The sequence below is a fragment of the Lepisosteus platostomus genome, chromosome 1, assembly GCF_059453375.1.
Source record: "Lepisosteus platostomus isolate fLepPlt1 chromosome 1, fLepPlt1.hap1, whole genome shotgun sequence".
NCBI classification, from domain to species: domain Eukaryota; kingdom Metazoa; phylum Chordata; class Actinopteri; order Semionotiformes; family Lepisosteidae; genus Lepisosteus; species Lepisosteus platostomus.
In genome coordinates, this window is record NC_142611.1 from 6,248,442 (window position 1) to 6,269,019 (window position 20,578).

General features: G+C 35.8%; 3 protein-coding genes across 6 annotated transcripts; all 3 read right to left on the bottom strand.

Annotated features, from left to right (window-relative positions):
- Positions 1 to 320: 320 nt before the first annotated feature.
- Positions 321 to 3,934, bottom strand: LOC148677575 (uncharacterized). The gene is made up of 5 exons (XM_088647903.1): positions 3,780 to 3,934; positions 3,268 to 3,330; positions 1,928 to 1,981; positions 1,021 to 1,110; positions 321 to 626 (listed from the first exon to the last, which is right to left on the bottom strand). Exons 2-5 carry the CDS (start codon positions 3,319 to 3,321, stop codon positions 522 to 524), a joined length of 303 nt encoding a protein of 100 aa, XP_088504029.1. The 5' UTR covers positions 3,322 to 3,330; positions 3,780 to 3,934; the 3' UTR covers positions 321 to 521.
- A 2,599-nt stretch (positions 3,935 to 6,533) lies between these two features.
- On the bottom strand, positions 6,534 to 9,192 carry LOC148677576 (uncharacterized). 3 transcript variants are annotated; one of them, XM_088648258.1, is made up of 5 exons: positions 9,097 to 9,192; positions 8,666 to 8,775; positions 8,482 to 8,538; positions 7,611 to 7,700; positions 6,534 to 7,089 (listed from the first exon to the last, which is right to left on the bottom strand). In XM_088648258.1, exons 2-5 carry the CDS (start codon positions 8,717 to 8,719, stop codon positions 6,940 to 6,942), a joined length of 351 nt encoding a protein of 116 aa, XP_088504384.1. In that variant the 5' UTR covers positions 8,720 to 8,775; positions 9,097 to 9,192; the 3' UTR covers positions 6,534 to 6,939. The 3 variants fall into 3 exon arrangements, with proteins under 3 accessions (XP_088504384.1, XP_088504551.1, XP_088504465.1); XM_088648425.1 differs by having other exon boundaries at positions 7,617 to 7,700; positions 9,097 to 9,191; XM_088648339.1 differs by having other exon boundaries at positions 8,666 to 8,727; positions 9,097 to 9,169.
- Positions 9,193 to 12,594: 3,402 nt separating this feature from the next.
- Positions 12,595 to 20,255, bottom strand: LOC148677577 (uncharacterized). 2 transcript variants are annotated; one of them, XM_088648116.1, is made up of 5 exons: positions 20,164 to 20,255; positions 17,033 to 17,100; positions 16,806 to 16,853; positions 15,936 to 16,346; positions 12,595 to 13,914 (listed from the first exon to the last, which is right to left on the bottom strand). In XM_088648116.1, the coding sequence occupies exons 2-5, from the start codon at positions 17,084 to 17,086 to the stop codon at positions 13,141 to 13,143; spliced, it is 1,287 nt and encodes a 428-aa protein (XP_088504242.1). In that variant the 5' UTR covers positions 17,087 to 17,100; positions 20,164 to 20,255; the 3' UTR covers positions 12,595 to 13,140. The 2 variants fall into 2 exon arrangements, with proteins under 2 accessions (XP_088504242.1, XP_088504163.1); XM_088648037.1 differs by lacking the exon at positions 20,164 to 20,255 and adding an exon at positions 17,932 to 18,045.
- Between the last annotated feature and the right edge of the window lie 323 nt (positions 20,256 to 20,578).

The following is a 20,578-nucleotide window of genomic DNA, read 5'->3' on the forward strand; positions in this document are numbered from 1 at the left end:
GGAAATGCCATCCAAATAAAAATATATATGTAGGAAAACTGTAGGAGGAAACAAAAGTAACTCTTCCTGCTATTTTGAACAGCGGAGGCAAAAAGCTGACCGACACGTGATTGGCTAAAGCCACAGCCTTCCACTTGGCAGCATCGCGGGCTCCGATTGGACGAAATTAACAAGAATAAGAACAGAGGCTGTGATTGGGCAATTGTTCGCAGTGACACGTGTTTGATTGGTTATCGTTGCCTTGAGTATATTTATGAGTTATGTGTTATAAACGGGGTGTATAATTCGAGTATAAAAATGAAACTAGAGTTAATACGAAAAATAATTAAATACTTTTATTTAAACAATGCAGAGACATCACAGATTGTATTGCCTTGCATTCCTCTACAGATGGTTTTATTTTTTTCCTTTTTATATTTGCTTACATTGCTACAATCCCTTTTCACTACAGCACAGGTCTTAACATCCAATTCTTAATCTTGATACCTATCTCTTTTACGTTTTTATTTACACTTCTGTGTTCAGGAAGCATTTTCTTGACCTTCCTGTTGTTGAGTCACAATTTCTTCGTTTTCCTCCGCCATTTCTTTGTCCGCTAACACAACAGGATGGTAACGGTTTAATCCCTGTGTAGATATCAAATAATAAAAATCAGATACCCAAAAACAGCTGATAAAAGTGTCATTTATGCAGGTGAAGTGTGCTTCTTATATACCAGAATTTATTTACTGGTTATCATATGAGTTACGTCGTAAAAACCACGTTAAGTCTAGTAAAATACAGGAAAGATTTGTTAAATAGTGTATAATGCCGTTTTAAAAATGTTGAGGCTTCTGTTTTTCACATAAGTTAACATTTGTCTTTAACCTTTAACATTTTTGGTTTACCTGTATAGTAGCGTATTTTTCCACTGGTTTGGTCTGAATTGCCCAAATACTTTACATTGAAATGTATCACTAATTAGAACGACCAAATACATCCGTCAATTATAGCAAATGCAATATTTAAAAAGTAACATACGTGGTATTTTGGATGTTGTCCTGGAGGAAACACGTAGAGATATTTGTAAACATAGTGCCCGTCTTGGTAGATCCGGCCTCTGTAGAACATCTGAAGAACAGTAAAAATGAAAAGGGACTGATTGATAAAAATAACAAAATGATAGAAAAGTGACATTGTTTTATAAGTTGCAGATCTCTTTCCTGTCTTTTCCTCATAGATAACCAATTTTTAAAGTATAGAAATGTATTAACTTACAATTTCTATTACAAGTCCTTGATATTGAAGTGGAAACGTAAGATATTATAATATCTTCACAATACCATATATTTAAGTGGTAAAAAAGAATAATTACACTCAGTCCTTCTTCAAATAAGCATCCCACCGAAGCAATTTAATACATCTCTTTCAAATCAGTCTTAATTCTTTTAGATGTAAATTGTCTGATGTGGAGCTGGTGTCAAGCCTAGAACTACGTTGTTTTTACTTAGTAATATTATTGAAAACATTATCACCGATACCGATGCCTAGCCCTGACCAAAGAATGACTCAAATCTACTGAGAGGGTGCCTGTGCTCAGAATCATCTGATTAATGAAACCCAATCTTTTATGACATCTAAGCAGGTTATGAGCTACACCTGTTGCAGTGTAGGAGCAATCGCAGTCTGTCCTAGGTTATTGCTGAGTTGGTCAGTGTCAGTCACAATTGCTGTCTGTTTACACTGCTGGAATTCCAGTGATACAGTGATGACTGCAGCGATGTATCTTTCTAATGTGGCTAAACCAGTGAACCTGTGTACAGTGTTTGTGCATTCAGACATCACCTTTGCACATGCAAATTCGCAGACAGGGTTTTTTTTTACAGTGGTATTGTGAAATTGGCTTGAGCCCAGTAAGCACAATTAAATATCAAGAACTTTTTTTTACCCCTTGTTCATCAAAGCATCTTGACCCAGGTCGGCGGAAGGGGTGGCGGAACATCTAATGAAATTTAAAAAGAAACAGGAAACAAATGGAATACATTTAGAGAGAAACATTTTTTTACATTTAAACAGGTTTGGCCTTCCAAGCTTCTCTCTTATAGGAAACCTTCATCCTGTAGTAGGCATGACTTAAGTTGGTTATTGACTAATACGAAACAAATAGGTAATATCAAGTACTGAAAAGAAAACATTTGTCACAAACGTTATGGTCTATTCAATGTATTAATTTATGTACATCCCCTGTGATAAAACATTTTCTTTACGACATCTGCAATATCCTTTCAAACTTCTACTATAACAGTTCAGTAGGATTTCGATCATCTGGATTTCACTTTTGGTTTGCAAATGTTTTCACTCTTATGTCAACGTGTAATACAGATGCTTGTAGATAGTTCAGTGAAAGAAGCAGAGCTATGGTTTCTTTTGAACTGAATAATAGATACAGTTGACATAAGTAAAAAAAGATCATTTTCCATAAGACAATTTTATTTCCCAAATACCCCTAAATACAGATAAAACCATTTAATAGGAAAACATTTATTTACCTAATATGTTTTTTCTTAAAGCTATAAAATTTTATCTTAAGCTATAGAAAGAATGATAGCTTTTTCAAACCTAAATTAAATGTTATGAGGTCATATCTTGTATTTTATCATTATTTTAACAAAACACAGAGTATTTGTTTCTTTGATGGGAAAGCTTTGAATATATACTGTAGTAATTTAACATATTCCTTCTTAAATGTCTTAGAGACCATGGCTTAACACATTACTTTTTCCCTTAACAGCAATAGCAAAAACATTTAGGTGATTTTTAGAAGTATTCATACTAGAAGTAAATAGATTCTTTAACACATAGAAAAAGCTTTGGAAATGTTTTATTCTTCTTCAGTCTTTTGCGGTCCCTGCGTTATCAGAAATGTGATAATGTCGTACTTCTCTTAATGTGTGGTTTAAAACATGCTATGCTGAGTGTCTTTTTTTAGGAAATATGACAGCATCCAGAAAGATAACTGTTGTGTATTTTAAAATACAAATACCCATGTTTTAGTTCTAACATAAAGCTGAAGAGAGAAATTCTGAGTATTAAAAATTTAATTGTTTTTGTATTTGTTTTTGTTTTTTGTTTTTGTAAAATGCATAAGTAATATTGCGTATTTAAATTGATTGTTCTTAAAGTCATGAATTTTGTGATTGTGTAGGTTTTGATTATGATGAAATAAGTATTGCATGTCGCTGAAAATAATTTCTATAAATTGTGTCTTAAAGAAAACATCAGACTTACTATCATGGCAGAAGCTGCACTCACAAGGAAAAAGCAGATCAGTAAAGACTTCATGATGTTTGCCTAGGAAATAGATTATTGTTATAATGGGTTGGAAAAAAAAACTTTTTAGTAAATTCATGAATGAATGCCAACATTAAGCATACAAAAACAAAATCAAAAGAGTTTACTGAAATTGGCTTAAGACTACACCACTCAACAAATAATATGTATTCAATTTATTTTATTCAATAGAAAGGAAATATACTAATAATGTAATTGTCATTTAATACTTTTGAATAAAACTATCTCTAGATTGACAAAACAGATATTAATCACCAAGTGTTTAGTTTATTCATTTTAATCAGTTTTTGCAAAAGCAAAGATTAAAGGCTCGAGCACAAGGCATATTAAGATCTTATCAGCATTACCGAAACCCTTTATTTGTGTTCTATTTACAGTAAGTAGACCATACTGTATGCCTTGTAATCAAAGTTGATATCAAATATAATATTATAACAATATGACATTACCTTTCTGTAGCCTTGCAGAGAGAATGTATTGGCAACCCTTTGAGAATTCAGCTCAGATATTCTGACCCAGCCAGCACAGGAGCTCTTTTATAAGAGATCCAAGAAATATTCGATCTCAGAATTGCTATAATGTCAGTCATGTAATTTAACTCCCACGTGTAATTTTCTGGGTGGGCAGCAGAGTTGTTGTTTGTTTCTGTAAGGGAATCAAGTGACTGACCAACTTTTGTTTCAAAATGAGCTAAAAAATGGAATGTTTCCTGATATAGCATTCCTTGCTGACATTAAAAACTATTTATATCAAAATGTTTTTCAAGGAACATATTTTTATGACTTGTTATTGGCTGCTTTCTACCAATTTTCTTTCTATGGTGTTTATATTTAAAACTTAATTAATACCATAATGGTTTCAATTTTTATTTTTCCAGGAAAAAATAACACAAATAGCTGTGCTTTTTAAATATTTAATGATCTTTATATAATAATCACATGGCATACTGGAAAAATAATATGTAGTTAAGAAAGTGAACATAAAACAGTTATACAGAAGCTGACCTTTTTTCTTAGATGTCAGTGTGTTAAATATCTTTAAATATTTCTTCTGCATTCATTCTACCAACACATGCATCCCTTCTTAAGGACTGTTTGAATTTCTACCTGTATTGAGCTTTCTAGAGAAGTTCATAACTTGTTAGGCATGATTTATAACTTTATTTAGAAAGATCTTTCACCTCAGGGAGATATAGTTTTCGAGTATGATTTTTTCTTTCAAAACGCTTGAAAAACGTATAAAAGCTCTGAGGTCCAGTTTGTTTTGCCTTAACTGACATGAGCTGGAGCAAAGTGACGCAATAAAAACTATTTTGGGATACTATGTCAATTTAATCTACTTTTCTAGTCCTTTCATAACTATACTGTTTTTGTCCACTTGTGTTTTTAAATAACTTAACATGTTTTCCACTTAGAAAGACATACTCTATATTAAGAATGTCAGATTTAATTTTTCAGATTTATTAGTGTATCTAAAACGTTATGAGGGTATAACCCTTTATTGATTGAACGAGTCACTCAGTTGTTAACTTCCAAAGGTTTTATGTACTCAAAAAGTACAGACTTCTAAAATGTAATAAAAGGACTCCCAACAAAATGAAGAGTTGAAAGCAGAGTTCAAGTTGACCATGAGATTAGTTCAGTTATTTTATTTTGATTAAGATAGGACTCTTAATTGACCTTAATATTTTAAATTAAGAATGTGATATTTCAATTAGGAGGTATATGAGAAGTCTTAACCTCCAGTGCTGAAGGGTTTCTGTCTCAAGATTGTCATAACAGCCAGGCATTCATAGACCCTGTTAAGATGGATATTGCCTTGACTGGAGCCTTAACAGCTTTCCCAGGTCTTCAGTCACTGCTGATTAAAAAAGGAACACGCAAAACATACTGAACTGCTTTGAAATAGAGCTGGGCAACTTGAAGTGGGGGATTAGTTATATAACTATTTCAAGTGGAGCTATATCCCGCAGATGGGTTCTGCCCTCAGAGAAAAAAGGAGAGAAATGTTTATCAAAAGCAATGCAAACTTTGTTTTGTGAACAAAATGACTGGGATGGTTTGAAGGAAGAGGGGGCCAAGTGCTTTGATATCAAAGGAAACCAAGGTGTAAAGTGATATAGAGGCATCTTGACCATGTCAGTGGGAAAATGTTCTGGTCAGGAAGGGTAATTCCACACTGAAAAGTAGAAAAAAATATTTAAAAAAAAGTTCACAAGGGTGACTTTGTCAAAGGCTTTTGGGAATTTAGATGTTTTAATTTGTTTGTTTTTTTTTTGCCTCAGATCTCATTCCAGTCTTCTCTGTTCAGGAGCAGGCAGATTCACTGTCCTAGACAGCACCTCTCTATGTTCCAGAGCAGCAGTATTTTATATGATGACCAATATTGTCTACAATATTCTAAATAATGTTTTGATTAGTATATTGTACGATTTAATCTTAACATTTCTGTGTTTAAATCTTATGCTTTTAAACCTATCTGTCAGGAGTGGGTTTTAAACCCACACCTCCAGAGAGACACCAGAGCACTCAGCTGATCTGGTAAGATAAGCATCCTGGACATTCCAACAATTCCAACACAGGATAAAACAACTTGGTAAGTCAAGAACATTGTAACTAATTTCTACTCAATATTTAGATCAGTTTGAAAATGTATATCTTGTTCGTCCTCTTCTTGTGCTCCATATTATTTTAACTTGCATCCTCTTACATCTAGCCCCAATTCTGAGGCTCTTGTATGTATTGTTTTACAGACTGTACTTATACAGAAAATAAAGTAAACATGCTAGGACTTACAGTAGCAATGAATTGAATTGAGTCCCTTACTTACAATCTAGAACACAGGTAACCACCATAGCTCCTGGATAGTCGTAGCCCTGCAGGTCTTGTATATGAAACCTTAAATATGCTTTATTAACAGAGATCTGGGAAACCTGCAGCATTTACCCTAGTAAGCAACTGTTTTATTCAGAGCTGATCTGGAATGACAAGTTAAGAACTGTGGCTCTCCATCTACTGTGGCTGGTGTTGATCTAAAACATTTCTAAGGCATGTTTGGCAATTTCAGGCAAACCCCATCTCTCCTGAAGTGTATCTGCAGCGATATCCAAAATATGGTGTGTAACTTTGCATCACCTTGAATGCTTCAAGAAATATTTCGGTTTATTGCTTCTGAAAGAACAGCAGCGATAAATCACAAACACATTCTTTGTTGAATAAGAAGGAATGTTTTATTTTTTTGAACATTCTGCAAAGGTCGCATAAATGGAAGTCCCATTTTACACTGAATCAATTGACGCCGTAACGAGAGGATGTATTATTTTCCACCTGAAGTTTTCAACTTGTCCAAACAGAACATGAGTCTAATGTTCACATCTCACTTTACACTTTATTTTTTCTTTTTTACAGTTAAACAAGAAAAAGAAAACCTTATGTATTTTCCTCATCAGTCCATAACTTACAGAAAGTAGCTGCTAGGCAATTGTTACCTGGAAGGTTTTGATTGTTTAGTTTTTTTTAAATCTATCACTTTAATCGTCATGCACTATCGCAATGCCGCAGCTTTAGCGTCTATTGAAAGGTAGCTTTGATCATTTTGCCCCTTTTGTTTTTAGTTTTTGGCATCGCTCAGAACCTCATTTGGCTGCTTGCCGCCTTGACCCACTTCAGCCTTCTCAGCGATGTCAGCATCCCCGTTAGAATTCCCATCCTCTTCGCTTTCGGGCTCTCGCTCGTCTTCATCACCCATGTAACGGCGCCCCTGTGTAAATGTTTAAGGCAAGGTCAGTCCATGCAGTCAGCTGTTCTGCCCGTTTTTCACGGTGTGAGGACGAAGGAGAGTAACTCTTCCCCCGGGTGGTATGATTGGGCATGGCTGGGCTGAGCCCCAACAGTAGGGGGACCCCACTCATGCATCCGGGTGCACTGGAGCGATCGGGTGAAAAGCGCTGGAGTCAACAGGGGGCGACTTGAACCCACAAATCTTTAGACAGTAGTCCAGAGTCCACAGCACAGAGTCCACTGTGCTGCCCTTGTGTGAATATATAAACATATATGCTTTAATTGCCTTCTCAAATAAAATAGCAACAAACTGGAATGAAAACAATTGAATTCCTTCTAATGATATCAATATTACATGCTGTCATTACAGGATTCTTAGGTATTTTGCTCATTGCTCCACTGAAGATGGTTGTATGTTTTTTTTTTTTATCGTGCAAGACAAGTGGCTTACTGGCCACAATTGGGCGACAGAGACAAACATACACACAAGAGAAAAATTACCCTCACATATCGCGGATGTCCTGGGGGGTAGACGTGGAAATACTTGAAAACATAGTATCCATTTTGTAACTTGTGAGTCCTGTAATACATCTGAAGAGAAAAAACAGAATCATCAGTGCATGTGCAAATCTTTATTAACCCATGGGATTGTGTTCCTTTATAAATGTTATATGCTGGTATTGGGGGACTGCGGCAGCCCTATACATGTAAAACAATACAATGTGCAGTTTAAGGCATATGAATTGGCATCATGATCCAGGTCACATTGATCATATATCGTGTTGGTTATGACTAAAAAGTGGACATTGGGGAAGGCAGAGAGATGTGATGTGTGTGGTGCAAAATATCACGATCTATTCTATGACGAGGTTGGTCCCATTTTCCAGGCAAATTAGCATGTGGCAAATCAGTTGATGTCCCTTGTTGCTCTAACATATTTAATAAACTGCAATCACTCCTTGGTTTTAAAAAAGCACAGCTTTGGCCTGCGGATCTTTATAGACTGTGCCTTCAATTTATTCAGGAAAAAATAGTTCCCTTATTTCTGTCCATGCTTAAAAGCTGTTAATAGGTAATGAAGTTATGAAGAACAGGTTAGATTAGCTAAATCTGAGAAAACACACCGGAGCGAGAGAAATTCTGAAACACAGAAATTTGTACAGGGCTGCTAGCAGTTACAGATCCCAATCAGACTTGTATGAGATAAAAGCAAGTTTTGAAGTATGCCTTAGTTTTAAAAATTGAAATCAGCCAGCAATTAAGAATCCAGGACTTGACCAGTGGTTTAGAAATTAGTGCTTTAGAAAAGCAGTGTTAGAGGTTTTGCAGATTTAGGTAACATAGAATAACAAGAGTAATGTCAACACTTTACCCCACGTTCATCGATGCAACCTGATGAAATTTGTCTTTTGTAGGGATAGTGAAATGCCTAAACAAAGAAACAACATTTTTAGCTTTTTGATCAAAACACACATTGCATTATTGTGTTGATTATAGCAGAATGCTACATGCTAAGAGAGTGGAGATGTATCTGTGATTTTCATAACCGTACTTACCTTCATAGCCAAAGCTACACTCACAAAGCAAAGTAGCAGAATCACTGACTTCATCTTCAGATCTTCAAAAGAACGAATACTTTAATCACAGCTTAACGTCCCGATTGTGTCTATAATGAAAGCACAGATAGCTTTGCCTTGAGAAACAGAAATAGCCAACTAGACCTATAAGAGTTCACTAGACTTACAATTCTGAATGTGAATGTTTCTGTTTAATATCTGTGTCTCTAACCATCTATGCCAAAACGCTTCGTTTTCATAAATATTGTTATGCACAGAAAAGGTGTATTTGTAATGCATGTTTAGTTTTGTATTTAGCAAAACACTCGTCAAGAAAAATAACCATATCGTTAAGTGTTCAAAAACACCATATGTGGTTTAGACATTGAATAAAACCTGCCAATAGTTTCAAATGAAGAAAAGCACTTTACCTCTCTCTTGGAAGGAATCGAGTCAATGGTTGTTGTTGTTGCCCCACACAGTAACTGAAACCTTAAAAAAGTTCACTTAATATACAAGATGTCCATTTATAAAATCTCAAAATACCTCCCCCTCCCACACATAATCACATAAGTGGACACAAAGAAAATGAAAAGCATTACGACAGTTGTCCTCTTTATTTAACGTATGACTGAATTCTGAGACAAAAATCTACTTATATTTATAGTGATTTAGGCAGGACACTAGTTTTATCTCAAAGAGAAATCACAGTGTTTTAAAATGTTTACAGCAGAAAATAGGCACAAAATGTGCTGTCACCTGCACTATTCTAAATAAACATGAGAGCAATTTATGCTACATAGAACATGTTTTTTTAACTTTAACATTTAACTTTTTTGTGCCTTAGCCATGGACTAGATGTTTAAAAGGTGTAACAGCAATTGCAGTAATAGTGTTATGCAAATAGAACTAGGGGAAAGAGGTGTTCCTACATTGACATTTGTTTTCAACTTCTAAAGGCAGGTACTGTGTCCAAAAAGGAACATTATAAAATTTCACAAATGCAATTTTATCATTTTTGAATTACGTTATTCTAATAGTGATGTCTTCATCCTCCCTCACAGTGAGAGGTCTTGTGAGGAAGAAATATCCCTCCAAAAGCATAATGGTTTGACAAAAACCAGCCCCTGCAAAAAGGTGCTGAAACACAGTAATGAAGAATTTACATGTTTTTACAGGCAGGGTGCTAAAAGATAACTACACATCACATTAACACCCTTTAGCATCTATTTTCTATCCTCTTCATCCAACACAGGCTAGTACAGGAGCTGCAACCTATTAAGTCATTGCTGAGTTCAGCATTTCAAGGTTATTTAAATATATCTCAGTATGTACGCTGGGCTTATCTTTCCATTTGGATAAAATAATAGTATAAAAAGGTCTTCAGGAGGTGTGTTACACAGCAATTATTCAGTAAGTGCAGATAATATTGGTACTATATTTTTCAATGCTCTTGTCTAGGTTTTATCAAACATGGTCTCATCTTTGCATGGACTTTTGGGTGTATAGGAAGAAATGATGTGAATGAGCAGGACGACCTAACATTATCATCAAATGAATTTGGAAAAATACCATGTATGAGGTAGTACAAAACTTTGGCTGTTCACTAAATTTCTGTGATTGTGAGTTTTGAAGATTATAACTTCAGTATAACTTAGGCTAAATTATTGTTGCTCATATTCTTAACATATATTAGAATTTTCAAAGTCATCTAAGTCATTTGCTGTTCACTTGGCAGCACGTCTTATTTGAACAGTCATGGCCTCACTCATTTCCTCATAATTGATTGTAGGTGCCACCTGGTATGTGTTCTGCTGTTAAGGTTGCATAAACCTCTGCTATAGTTTCATTTGGTTCCCGAGTTAAAATGAAGGCTGGATTGATACGAGATTACCTGATAAGACAAAATCACTTTGTGGGTAACATCAATAATTTATATAGCCCAATGATTTATTATTAAACTATTGGGGAATGTAGTCCCATGTACTGGAGGATAATCTGTAACTTTATCTTTAAAATATGCCATTTAAGCGTAGGAAACAGTTTTTGAAATAAAAACAATTACCTCGATCTGTTGTTTCCCTAACTGGTTTATAAGTTACAATTAAGTGAAGAGTTTCCTTTAAGTCATATGACTCTTCACACAAAAATCATGGCTATACTTTACCTAGCAACAGGCTGACCTGCATTGACTTTTTTTCTGCAAAAAGAACACAATGTTCCTATTTTTTTCATAAGCTACAGTACCTTGTTTCTGGGATCTACTTTGCATATATGTTCAGTCGGGAACAGCATAATTCCTTCAACATTTTTATAAAATAAGGAGCTACACACTAAGAACAAAGTTTATACAGCATGGATTCATCTAATATATACAATTCTGAAAATTGTGTAATTCTGGAAAATCATTACATTCCAAAAACGTAGAGCAAATTTATCATAATAGAAATATATCTTCACATACCCGGTAAAATTTCTCAGTTATTTCTTTCCACAATAAAGCACTTTGGCATGCCTAAATGGGTGTATGTACTGTATAAAAATATATGTAACCTGTCTAATAATGTAAGTGAACTGTACATTTGGAGGATAACAGGATCACAGACCTAAATACACTTTTCTACGCTAAAAATTTTCACAGCTGCACAAACATTTTGGGTTTTTTATTGGCTATTTATCGGCTGATTCACACCTTCTAAAGATGCCTGCATATTTAAAAAAATCCCCCAAAAATTAGAAAGCAAAAGGGTGATGTTTTAAAAAACGGTGCTTCAAAAATCTTTTTATGTAGTCCTGCAAAATGTTGCTACCTGCTCTTTGTATAATGAACGAGGTCAGGAGGGAACACTGGGTAAGCCTGTCCTTTTTCCAAGGGGCAAGAGGGTGTTGAAATTGGAATTGAGAGGAAAACTTCACATCTGCAGTAGAAACTTGCGCAATTAATTCCGTTCTGTGCTACTTTACAGTAGGTTTAACAGATCAAGTGGGGAAGTGAGATGCTGTGTTACTGATTAAATTAAAAGGGAAGAAAGGGAAGCTGAGGTAGCTCGGACTGTGCAAGTCCTGAGTAGCATTTAGCTAGGACACTGAGAATGACACTCTCACTGTTTTGATTAGCCCAGGATCTCTGGTAGCTTAGACCTTCTTATCTAGAGTGAAGAGTGCCCCCTACCGGTTCTTCTGCACTACGTGTAGTAACAGCCTAGTTTGCTTTAGAGGTCTCTCATCCCTGTAGTCAAACGCTGAGATTTTTTTAAATATTTGAAACAAAAATAAACATCTATAATTCTCATATAATTTGCTTACAGTGTATAACTCTCTCTGAAGTACATTGAATTACATTCAAAAAGACCTGTAGCTTTCTCCCTTTACTGATGTTTCATTTCCTTGCTGCTAAAGCATCAGGTGACGAGTTTCTAAGATGCGGGATAAAAAAGAGGTGGGTGGATTGAAAAGCTTTCTTGATCAGATGAAACTCAGTAAGGGAAACTCGGCTTCGTCAGGGTGGGGCGACAAAATGTTCTTGTGTATATAGATTTCATCAAAGATTTTCTCCATTTAACGGTTTTACAGGTTCATTAAGAAGAATAGTGCATTTCACTCCATTCATTGAGTGGTTCATTTTAAGTTAGTGAAAAGGTTGAATGAAGGGGCAACTGAATGAAATGACAGACATACAATGTATGTCTCCTTTCTTATATTAGCATATTTGTGATTCTTATTTTCAAAAGAATAATGCTATAGAAAGAAATGCTGGAAATTACATTAGTTATATTCTAACACTGTATTTTGAATATACACCTATCATACTTAGAAGTTTCCTTCAGTTTTTTATAACTTTATGGTAACCTGAAGCAAAAGTGCTGCAAAAAGGAATCATAAGCCAACAAACAGGTCGTATTCACGTTACACAAATGTTTGCTAATATCTGTTGTTCAATGCAAGTAAGCAGTGCTTTATTCATGTAAAACCCTGTGGATCTTTATTCAAATTACACATTGGGAAATTTGGTACAAACACAAACTGTATTAATTAAATAGGGCTTTCAATACAGAAAATGATATACTTCATGTAAATTACATTGCAAGTAGAGTCAAAACTGATTGTTTTATGTATGTACAGTATTTATGCATTTTATACAAATGGTAAAAAAATACCAATGTTTTGTCAGTCTTTACCCGAGATTCTGACCTCATGATTTTGTTCAGTCCTTAGTTACAGAAGTGACATAACTGTCCTGAAGCTGAGGTATTTATGGAAGAAAACAGTTTTGCAAAGAAATGTTGAAAATGTTTTTTTTTTTTTTGCTGAAGCAAAGCGTGTTTTGATTTCTGTTGTGTTTGCTGTCACAATCGTACATATTTTTTCCTTCCCGGGAAATCATGCAGGGATGCACAACTCCGTTTCGTCTCTCACCAGCCTCCCATATCAATGCTGTCGAAACAATATTGCTGGAATCTAATTTTTCATTTTATTCATTCGTCATCTCCATTATTTTCGTGGCTTTTGTAATCCCCGTGTTCTTCAGATCCGTATTCCTCAGTTTGTTCGGAATTCTCTTTAATAGCATTTTCGTGCTGCCTCGTCTCGTAATATTCCTGCTCACTATCGCTGTTGTCTTCGCTGTCGTACTCTTCTTCAATGTCATTGTGATTGCTGTCATCTCCTGGGCCCTCTTCAGTATACATCGTGTGTTCTTCTCCCCCGTTATCAGACTCTTCCTCTGTGTCCCCATTCTCCTGTTCTTCGTTGTCTTCTTCATGATCAGAATCTCCACGTCCAGCATTACCGGAGTCTTCACTGCCCTTTCCATCCCCGTTATCGCCAGTTTCTTCTCCCTCTTCTTCTTGCTCTTCTTCACCCTCTTCCTCATCGTCGCCTTCTCCTCCTTCCCCATTGCCTTCCTCGTTGTCCTCTCCCTCTCCTGCAGCGCCGGGGTCCCCGTCGCCTTCGTCTTCACCGTTTTCAGCGCCGTCGTAGTCCACCGTTTCGGAGGTTTCGTCTTCATCGCCCTCGGCATCCTCCTCCTCCTCCTCCTCCTCTCCCTCCTCCTCCTCCTCCTCTGCTTCTTCGTCCCCATCAGCTTCGGCTCCGTCTTCGCCGTTTTCAGCCCCTTCGCCATCCCCCTCTCCCTCTCCATTTCTGGTGATGCCATTTCCAGTCTCATCATAGCCATTGCAGCCACTGATCACATCTTCATCTTCCCCGTTGTCTTCATCTCCATTGTCGCCATCCTCATCTCCATTACCCTGTGAAGAAGTATAAAGAATGCAGAATTTTCATTCAGCAGAATATATTGTACAAGTATGTTTTGGAGCCTGTGAAACAGGACTTAATAAATATTAACTAGGAAGACCTCACACACAGCATCACCACCTCACTCTGCAAATACACTTTGTGGCAGCACCTTAGGGGTTGGATTTACAAATCCTTAATAACCTGCAGTAGCTGAGTACATATTTAATGGAGCGTTAATAACCCGATAGACACTAACTTCTGTTGATGGTAAAGTTATTAAACCAAAAACTCAGACTGTTTCATATCGAATTTCCTTTTTTAAAAATCTGATACTCAGGTGTTACTTTCTTCTGCATTTGGGACGTAGGATTTGCAGTTTCAGAACATGCTAAATTTGTTTTTTTTCATAATTTTGAACATTTTATCATTATAATTTCTATAGATTTACTACATATTGTGGAATTCAGTTATTCAGTTACTACTAGTTTGCAGTTCGATTCTGTCATTGTAGTGTTACATGCATCAAATATTATACTCTATAACTTGTAACACCTTATATATAGTCCAAGCATTCTGACACCATAAATGTAAATTATTGAGCAACTTTTTTTTTTGTACTCACACAATTACTGTTGAAGTACTAATTGCTGTCTAAGAAACTGTCTAAGAAAAAATACCCAACAAAATGCTTTAGGTGTAACATGCTTTTCAGGTGTAACAGTTTTTCATGAATAAGTGTGTACTGTATGTCCATCATAATTTTATCTGTAAATAAAACAAAGGCCTTTCAATGTCCGTATTGCCTTTTCAGTGCCTGTAAAAAAAAGTGTGGTATTAGGACCAATCCAATAAGGCTAGCAAAATAGTGACCTTAAACTATAGTGAAAATTAATGTGGGTTAATGGCACACTATGCAGCAGTGGAGTCAACATCCACATGATAACCAGTGTGGGTGGGAACAGTCACTATTAACATGAGGAAATGGTTGGAGACAATTGACTTTAAATTATCATAGATTGTGATAATTTAAGACTACTAATTTATTTTTAATTTGAATATGATGAAATCCCACACAAAAAAAATTCCATTCAGTGGAGAGACACTCTCTTGCACAATATGAAGATGTGTATACTGAAAGTTAATAAGCTGAAACATCAACAGAAGGCTCAGTTATTGTGTGGTAAACATATAAAATATGTTTTAAAATCATTTTCTCCATGCATACTGTTTTATCCTCTTAAAATCTTGTAATAGACTTCACATGCTTATCGTATTGTGTAAAATTCAGTGTTTTAAAATGTATGTAATCCAATAATGATAAATGCAATTTTCTGATTAAACTAATGTACTTACAGACAAACACAGAAAATTACACCCAAAAGTAAAACATATGTTAGACCAAATGTGCAAAACATTCAGCGTGTTTTTCTTTTCATGTAATGCATGTTGGTATAACTTTATAATAGCAATTGTGGTTAATAAAACACCTAGATTTGATCATAAAAATAAAGATAATTTGTTGAATCGGCATATTTCCAATTATTTTCATTTTAGCGGAGTGTAACGCGTACTGTAAATGCACACAGAAACATAAAATCCTAACCTGGGGTGTTGTTTGTGTGGAGTTATGTTCTCCCCATGTTCGTGTGGCTCTCTTCCAGGTTAACTGGCTTTTGGGAGAACTGGCCTAGTGCATGTCTGTGTCCATGTGTCTGCCCTGCGATGGACTAGTTTCCCACCCAGGGTGTACCCTGCCTTGCGCCTGCTGCTTGCCACGATAGGCTCCAGCTCCCCTGCCGCCCTGAACTTGGAAGAAGGCATGAGGAAATGGGTGGATGGCAGAATACAATATAAAGGCTGAAACGGGCAGCAGAGCAGATAAATCCACATCCACTGAGATCACATTGTGGTCATTTGTATCTTAATGTTAGCAATCATGGTTAATCCATCCGTGTCACTGGCGAGGTATTGTGCTAAACCATCATCCATTAGGTAGAGGCCCTACTGGAGACGGCACTAGCAGAAATTTTACCTTCACTCCACTCTTTTCGGAGACACCAGGCTCTTCTTCACCTTCCTCCCCATTGTCAGTTTCCGCACAGTCTTCTTCCCCATCTTCCTCTTCTTCGTCGTTGTCATCCTCTCCATCTTCTTCCTCCTCTTCCCCGTTGTCGTCCTCCTCCTCCTCTTCTCCATTGTCCTCTCCTCGATCTTCCTCTTCCCCGTTGTCGTCCTCCCCCTCTTCCACTCCCCCATTGTCCTCTCCTCCATCTTCCTCTTCCCCATTGTCGTCCTCCTCCTCTTCCTCTCCTCCATTGTCCTCTCCTCCATCTTCCTCTTCCCCATTGTCGTCCTCCCCCTCTTCCTCTCCTCCATTGTCCTCTTCGTTTTCAGACTCCTCACTGGTGTCTCGGTCTTCATTGCTTGACTCGCTGGAGTCGCTCTGCAGAACAGGACACCAGAGCGAGAGAAGAAAATAACTTCTATCCTTGGGGAAACTGTACTTATTGTGTTGGTTTTTTTTAAGAGTTCAGGTTGCACTTATGAGCATAAGTTAAACTCAGTGGAATGGACATTTTAATTCCAGTAAAAGATTATTATCCTATTACGTTCAAGAAACTACACCAGTACTTTTAATCAACAAGTTATTAGTACTTTACACACCATGCAAAAAAGTAAAAGGTTAGGACTGTACATTTATAAAGTGGAAAATTTTAATATGCAAATGTTTTTTTGGGTTCCTTTTAATTAGAATAAAATACAGTAAAATAGCAATTTGAACTGTTGGTGACTCCCTGCATAAGCACATATTGTGATATATCTGTAACAATGTATTTGTATCTGACATTGTAATTCTAATCACAATTATTGTTTCCTTTAATTAAAAAGTATAAGTTTTTACCCCTCTTTCCTGTGAGCTGTCAGACCTGGCTACTCGTTTCCTTTGTACCTAAATAATAGAGAAGCAGATAAATATGCAGTTTATATTGGTGGACGATATGTGTTTTAATATTAAAAACAGTTTCAAGTTACAGTATTAAAATATATATCTCAAGTTATTTAGTTTGCTATCAGTGCATAATATTGTCAAAGAATACAATATATTTTTTATCTCCAAAATATACTTACTGGTAAAGCAAGGGTTACTGCCAAGAAACATATGAACAACAGGGCAATCTTCATTTTACAAGACCTTTCTGGAAGGAAATTTAAAACAGATTTATTAAATTGTCTTACAGTGGTTGAAATACAGTTAAACTATAAGATTTTTTTAGAAATTAGAAGATTTGTTAAAAAGACAGCAAACTATAGAAACATATATATATATAATGAAGTTTGAGAAGGGAGCTGCGTCAGCTGCAAAGGAACAGGTAAAGGTTTATTTCACGATGATAGGAAAAGAAGAGTGTTTCAGCTGTATAAGTGTGAAACGCTACTACTGCACAAAAAAAAACCCAACATTTCTTGTCACCACAAGAGGGCAGTAAAGTCCAGTCACATTGTAATTCAGGCATTGGTGTTCAGGAACCAGAGAAAAAAACGTTTGCATCATATCTGACCAAAAGGTTAAATAAGAAAACGAAATATACAGATGTATTATTAAAGAGCAAATCTAAGCATGCTAGCAAGATTGTTAACAAAAGATGCTTCTTATTTATATTACTATATAATAATGTTTTTGCCATTAACAGAACCACTTTGGCCAGTCCGAGTCTTTTTAAATCCTCTTTAAAGGGACTTAAACTTTACAGATTTTATCATATTTTAATTCTATAATAATTATGGAACAAAGGTACATAATCATTGTGCTGTGAAGGAGGCCTAAGAGTGCATTTAATATTAAGTGCATCCTTCCTATTATTCAAACATGAAATTTTCAGACACATTATTGAACAATAAATGTCATTTTTGTCTTTTGGAAAACACAGAAATCATTATTCTATGACTACTGCAATGAAAAATTACCCCACTTTTCCAGCCTTTTGAAAGAGCATACTATAACGTATATTTTATTTTTTATCTCTTACCTGAAAACAGTCTTCCTATAGATGACGATAAAAGAAAGTCAGAAAAATTCGGAAGCCTAAATGTCCTTCTGTCGTATTTGAGATTAATTTTGAAATTCCCCAAAAATTCCAATACTCAAAGGTGCAATTTAATTTAAATGGTGCCCAGGAGCTTTTCAACCAATCAGCACTCATCTTAAGAAGGCAAAGTGTCACCATAATTACGAGAGAATGGGACGCCTACACTATGGGAAACGCAAACAGAGGTATATTTAACACCAGATGGACGTTGTGGTTACAAGATGGCTAGACAACTGTTAGCTTAATTGACTGTCTTGAAAAAGGTTTGGGACTGCTTTCTAAATCTATTCTTTCCTTTTTCCTTCAAAATCTATTTTTACATTGTTTGTATACTGTATTTTTCTCGGCTCTAACACAAAAACCTGATAAGTCCCAGGAAAAGGGATACAATTTCCAGTATGTTTTTTTTTTCACTTCTATGATATCTAAGCATTATTTTAGAACTGTCTGAATACTTTTTCAGTCTTTGTGTCTATTTTTTAAAAGTAAAATGATGCTCCTCATATATCTGAAAGTCAATGATATAATAGTGATTTGCTGTATTAACTGAAGGTGCTTTACTGTAATTAGACTGTTTTCTTCCTTTCACATTTATGTGATATTGTAAACTCAAATACCCATGCAATCCACAAGAGCAATTTATACAGCCCAGTTATTCTTTTAAACTAAACTTTTTTCACCAGATATTTGGTTTTGGACAATGCAAGTTTCAGTCATACTGAAAGTCTGGGGAGACACTGGGAGAAGGACAAACTGCTGTTCCTGCAAATCATTACAGGCCTTTGAACCACGATTTCTCAGCATCCCCTCCACCACCCAAAGCTCCAGTATCAATCTAGGAGTCTTTTGATTTATCACAGGGGTGGGCTGACTTCCTTGTCCATATGGTTAGGCAGTCATCCCTCAGACTCAGTGGGTTGAAGTCAAACACATCAACAAATGCCCTTCGCAAACGCATTGTTGAGGTTGGTCTGAAAATGAAGTGTTTCTCAGGAATGTTTCACTTAATCTTGAGAATTGTGACCACTCCTGGCCATTTGCAGTTCACCACCCAGTCAACCCCATTAACGGGGCATTTTCATGTTCATGACATATTGCAGTTTGCATTTTGCCTCTGGCGCCTCCCTTACTGTCACAATTGTATTTACTAACCAGATGAATGGTTCCACTTTTTCCGTCTTGCCAGGATGCAGACTTTCAAATCAAGAAAGCAGCAGGCCGAATGTGGGCCATGCTTTCCTACTCCGGACAGATCTTATTTTCTGCATCAGTTTTTACTGAGGGTTCCCCATTTCCTGGATAAAATATAGTGTTCCCTCATCTAACCTGCACAAAACTGATACTTTTTCAGGTTGAAAGACACCCACACATTGGTCACATTTATAGGGTTGACACCATTGCAGTTTCTCAGCCAAATGTATAAGCAATTGAATTCTATTTTATGTCCACACCAACTCTTCCTCCTCCACTGTATATTACAGACTATTGCACTGTGTTGGTTTTTTGTCTGGGTGCTGCTGGTATTTTGTATTATAAAAGGCAGGGCAGCTTGCAAATGTCATTAAGTCCTATAAAATGCAGTGACTTTTGTCAGTGACAAATATTAAGATAGTTCTGAGTGTGTTTTCCTTTTATTTATATTAATACATTTTGATATAGATTCCTGTTTTTAAGTCTTTAAAAGCCAACATTAACTAAAACCTGCATTGTAGACACAACTTTAAAGATTTCAAAATTAGTAATTTGAAACTAATGATGGAAATGTGAAGCTTTTTGAATTGAAAAGTGGAACAGCTGTAAACTATATCAGTTGTACGTTTATCAGAGCCCAGAAAGTAAATTTGGATTGAATATGTCAATTTTTAAGTTAAAAACAGAGAAAGGCAGTTTTTTATTGTAATTTAATTTTGCTGCAGCTATCATATGTTTGTTGGTTAAGATAAATATGTATTTTGAAAATATTGTGTAAATTGCACAGTAGCAAATTGTGCTTTTATTAAGCACAGTGTTATTAGCACATCCTTTCAATAATAAAAACTTGATATTGCCAACAAAATAATATCTTTTCAAGAATATTGTGCTCCCATATATTGCTACTTGGAATTTTTGCATCAATGAAGAGATCATCCTTTTATTAATATATACAAATATAAAACATGAAAAAGAACTTACATATTCTCTTGTTCTTCATTATAAAGGGACTACCAAACACTTTGTTAAGGGTTTCAGTCATTCAGCAAAAATCTATAAATAAAAAATGTCAGTGTTTAAGAGTCAAGCAGTGGATTCATTGTTTTGAGTCCTTCGATTAAAAAAGTAACAACATCAGCAGTCCTTACTGTTATGCCCAGTGGCCTGCTAACTCCTGTTTGTCCTAACAAACAGTTGTAGGTGAATCACATCAGACACTCTGTGTTTTGATGTTACACGTCTCATAATGGAAACACTAAAAGGACTGCACAGAGAAAAAAAGGTCCAGATTTCTTTTGTGTTGTTTTCAGTGTGAAAATGTAATCTTCCCATGTACGAGAGGCTTTTTACATAAACTGAACCTTAGCTCTTCTGCACGTAATATAAAATGCACTCT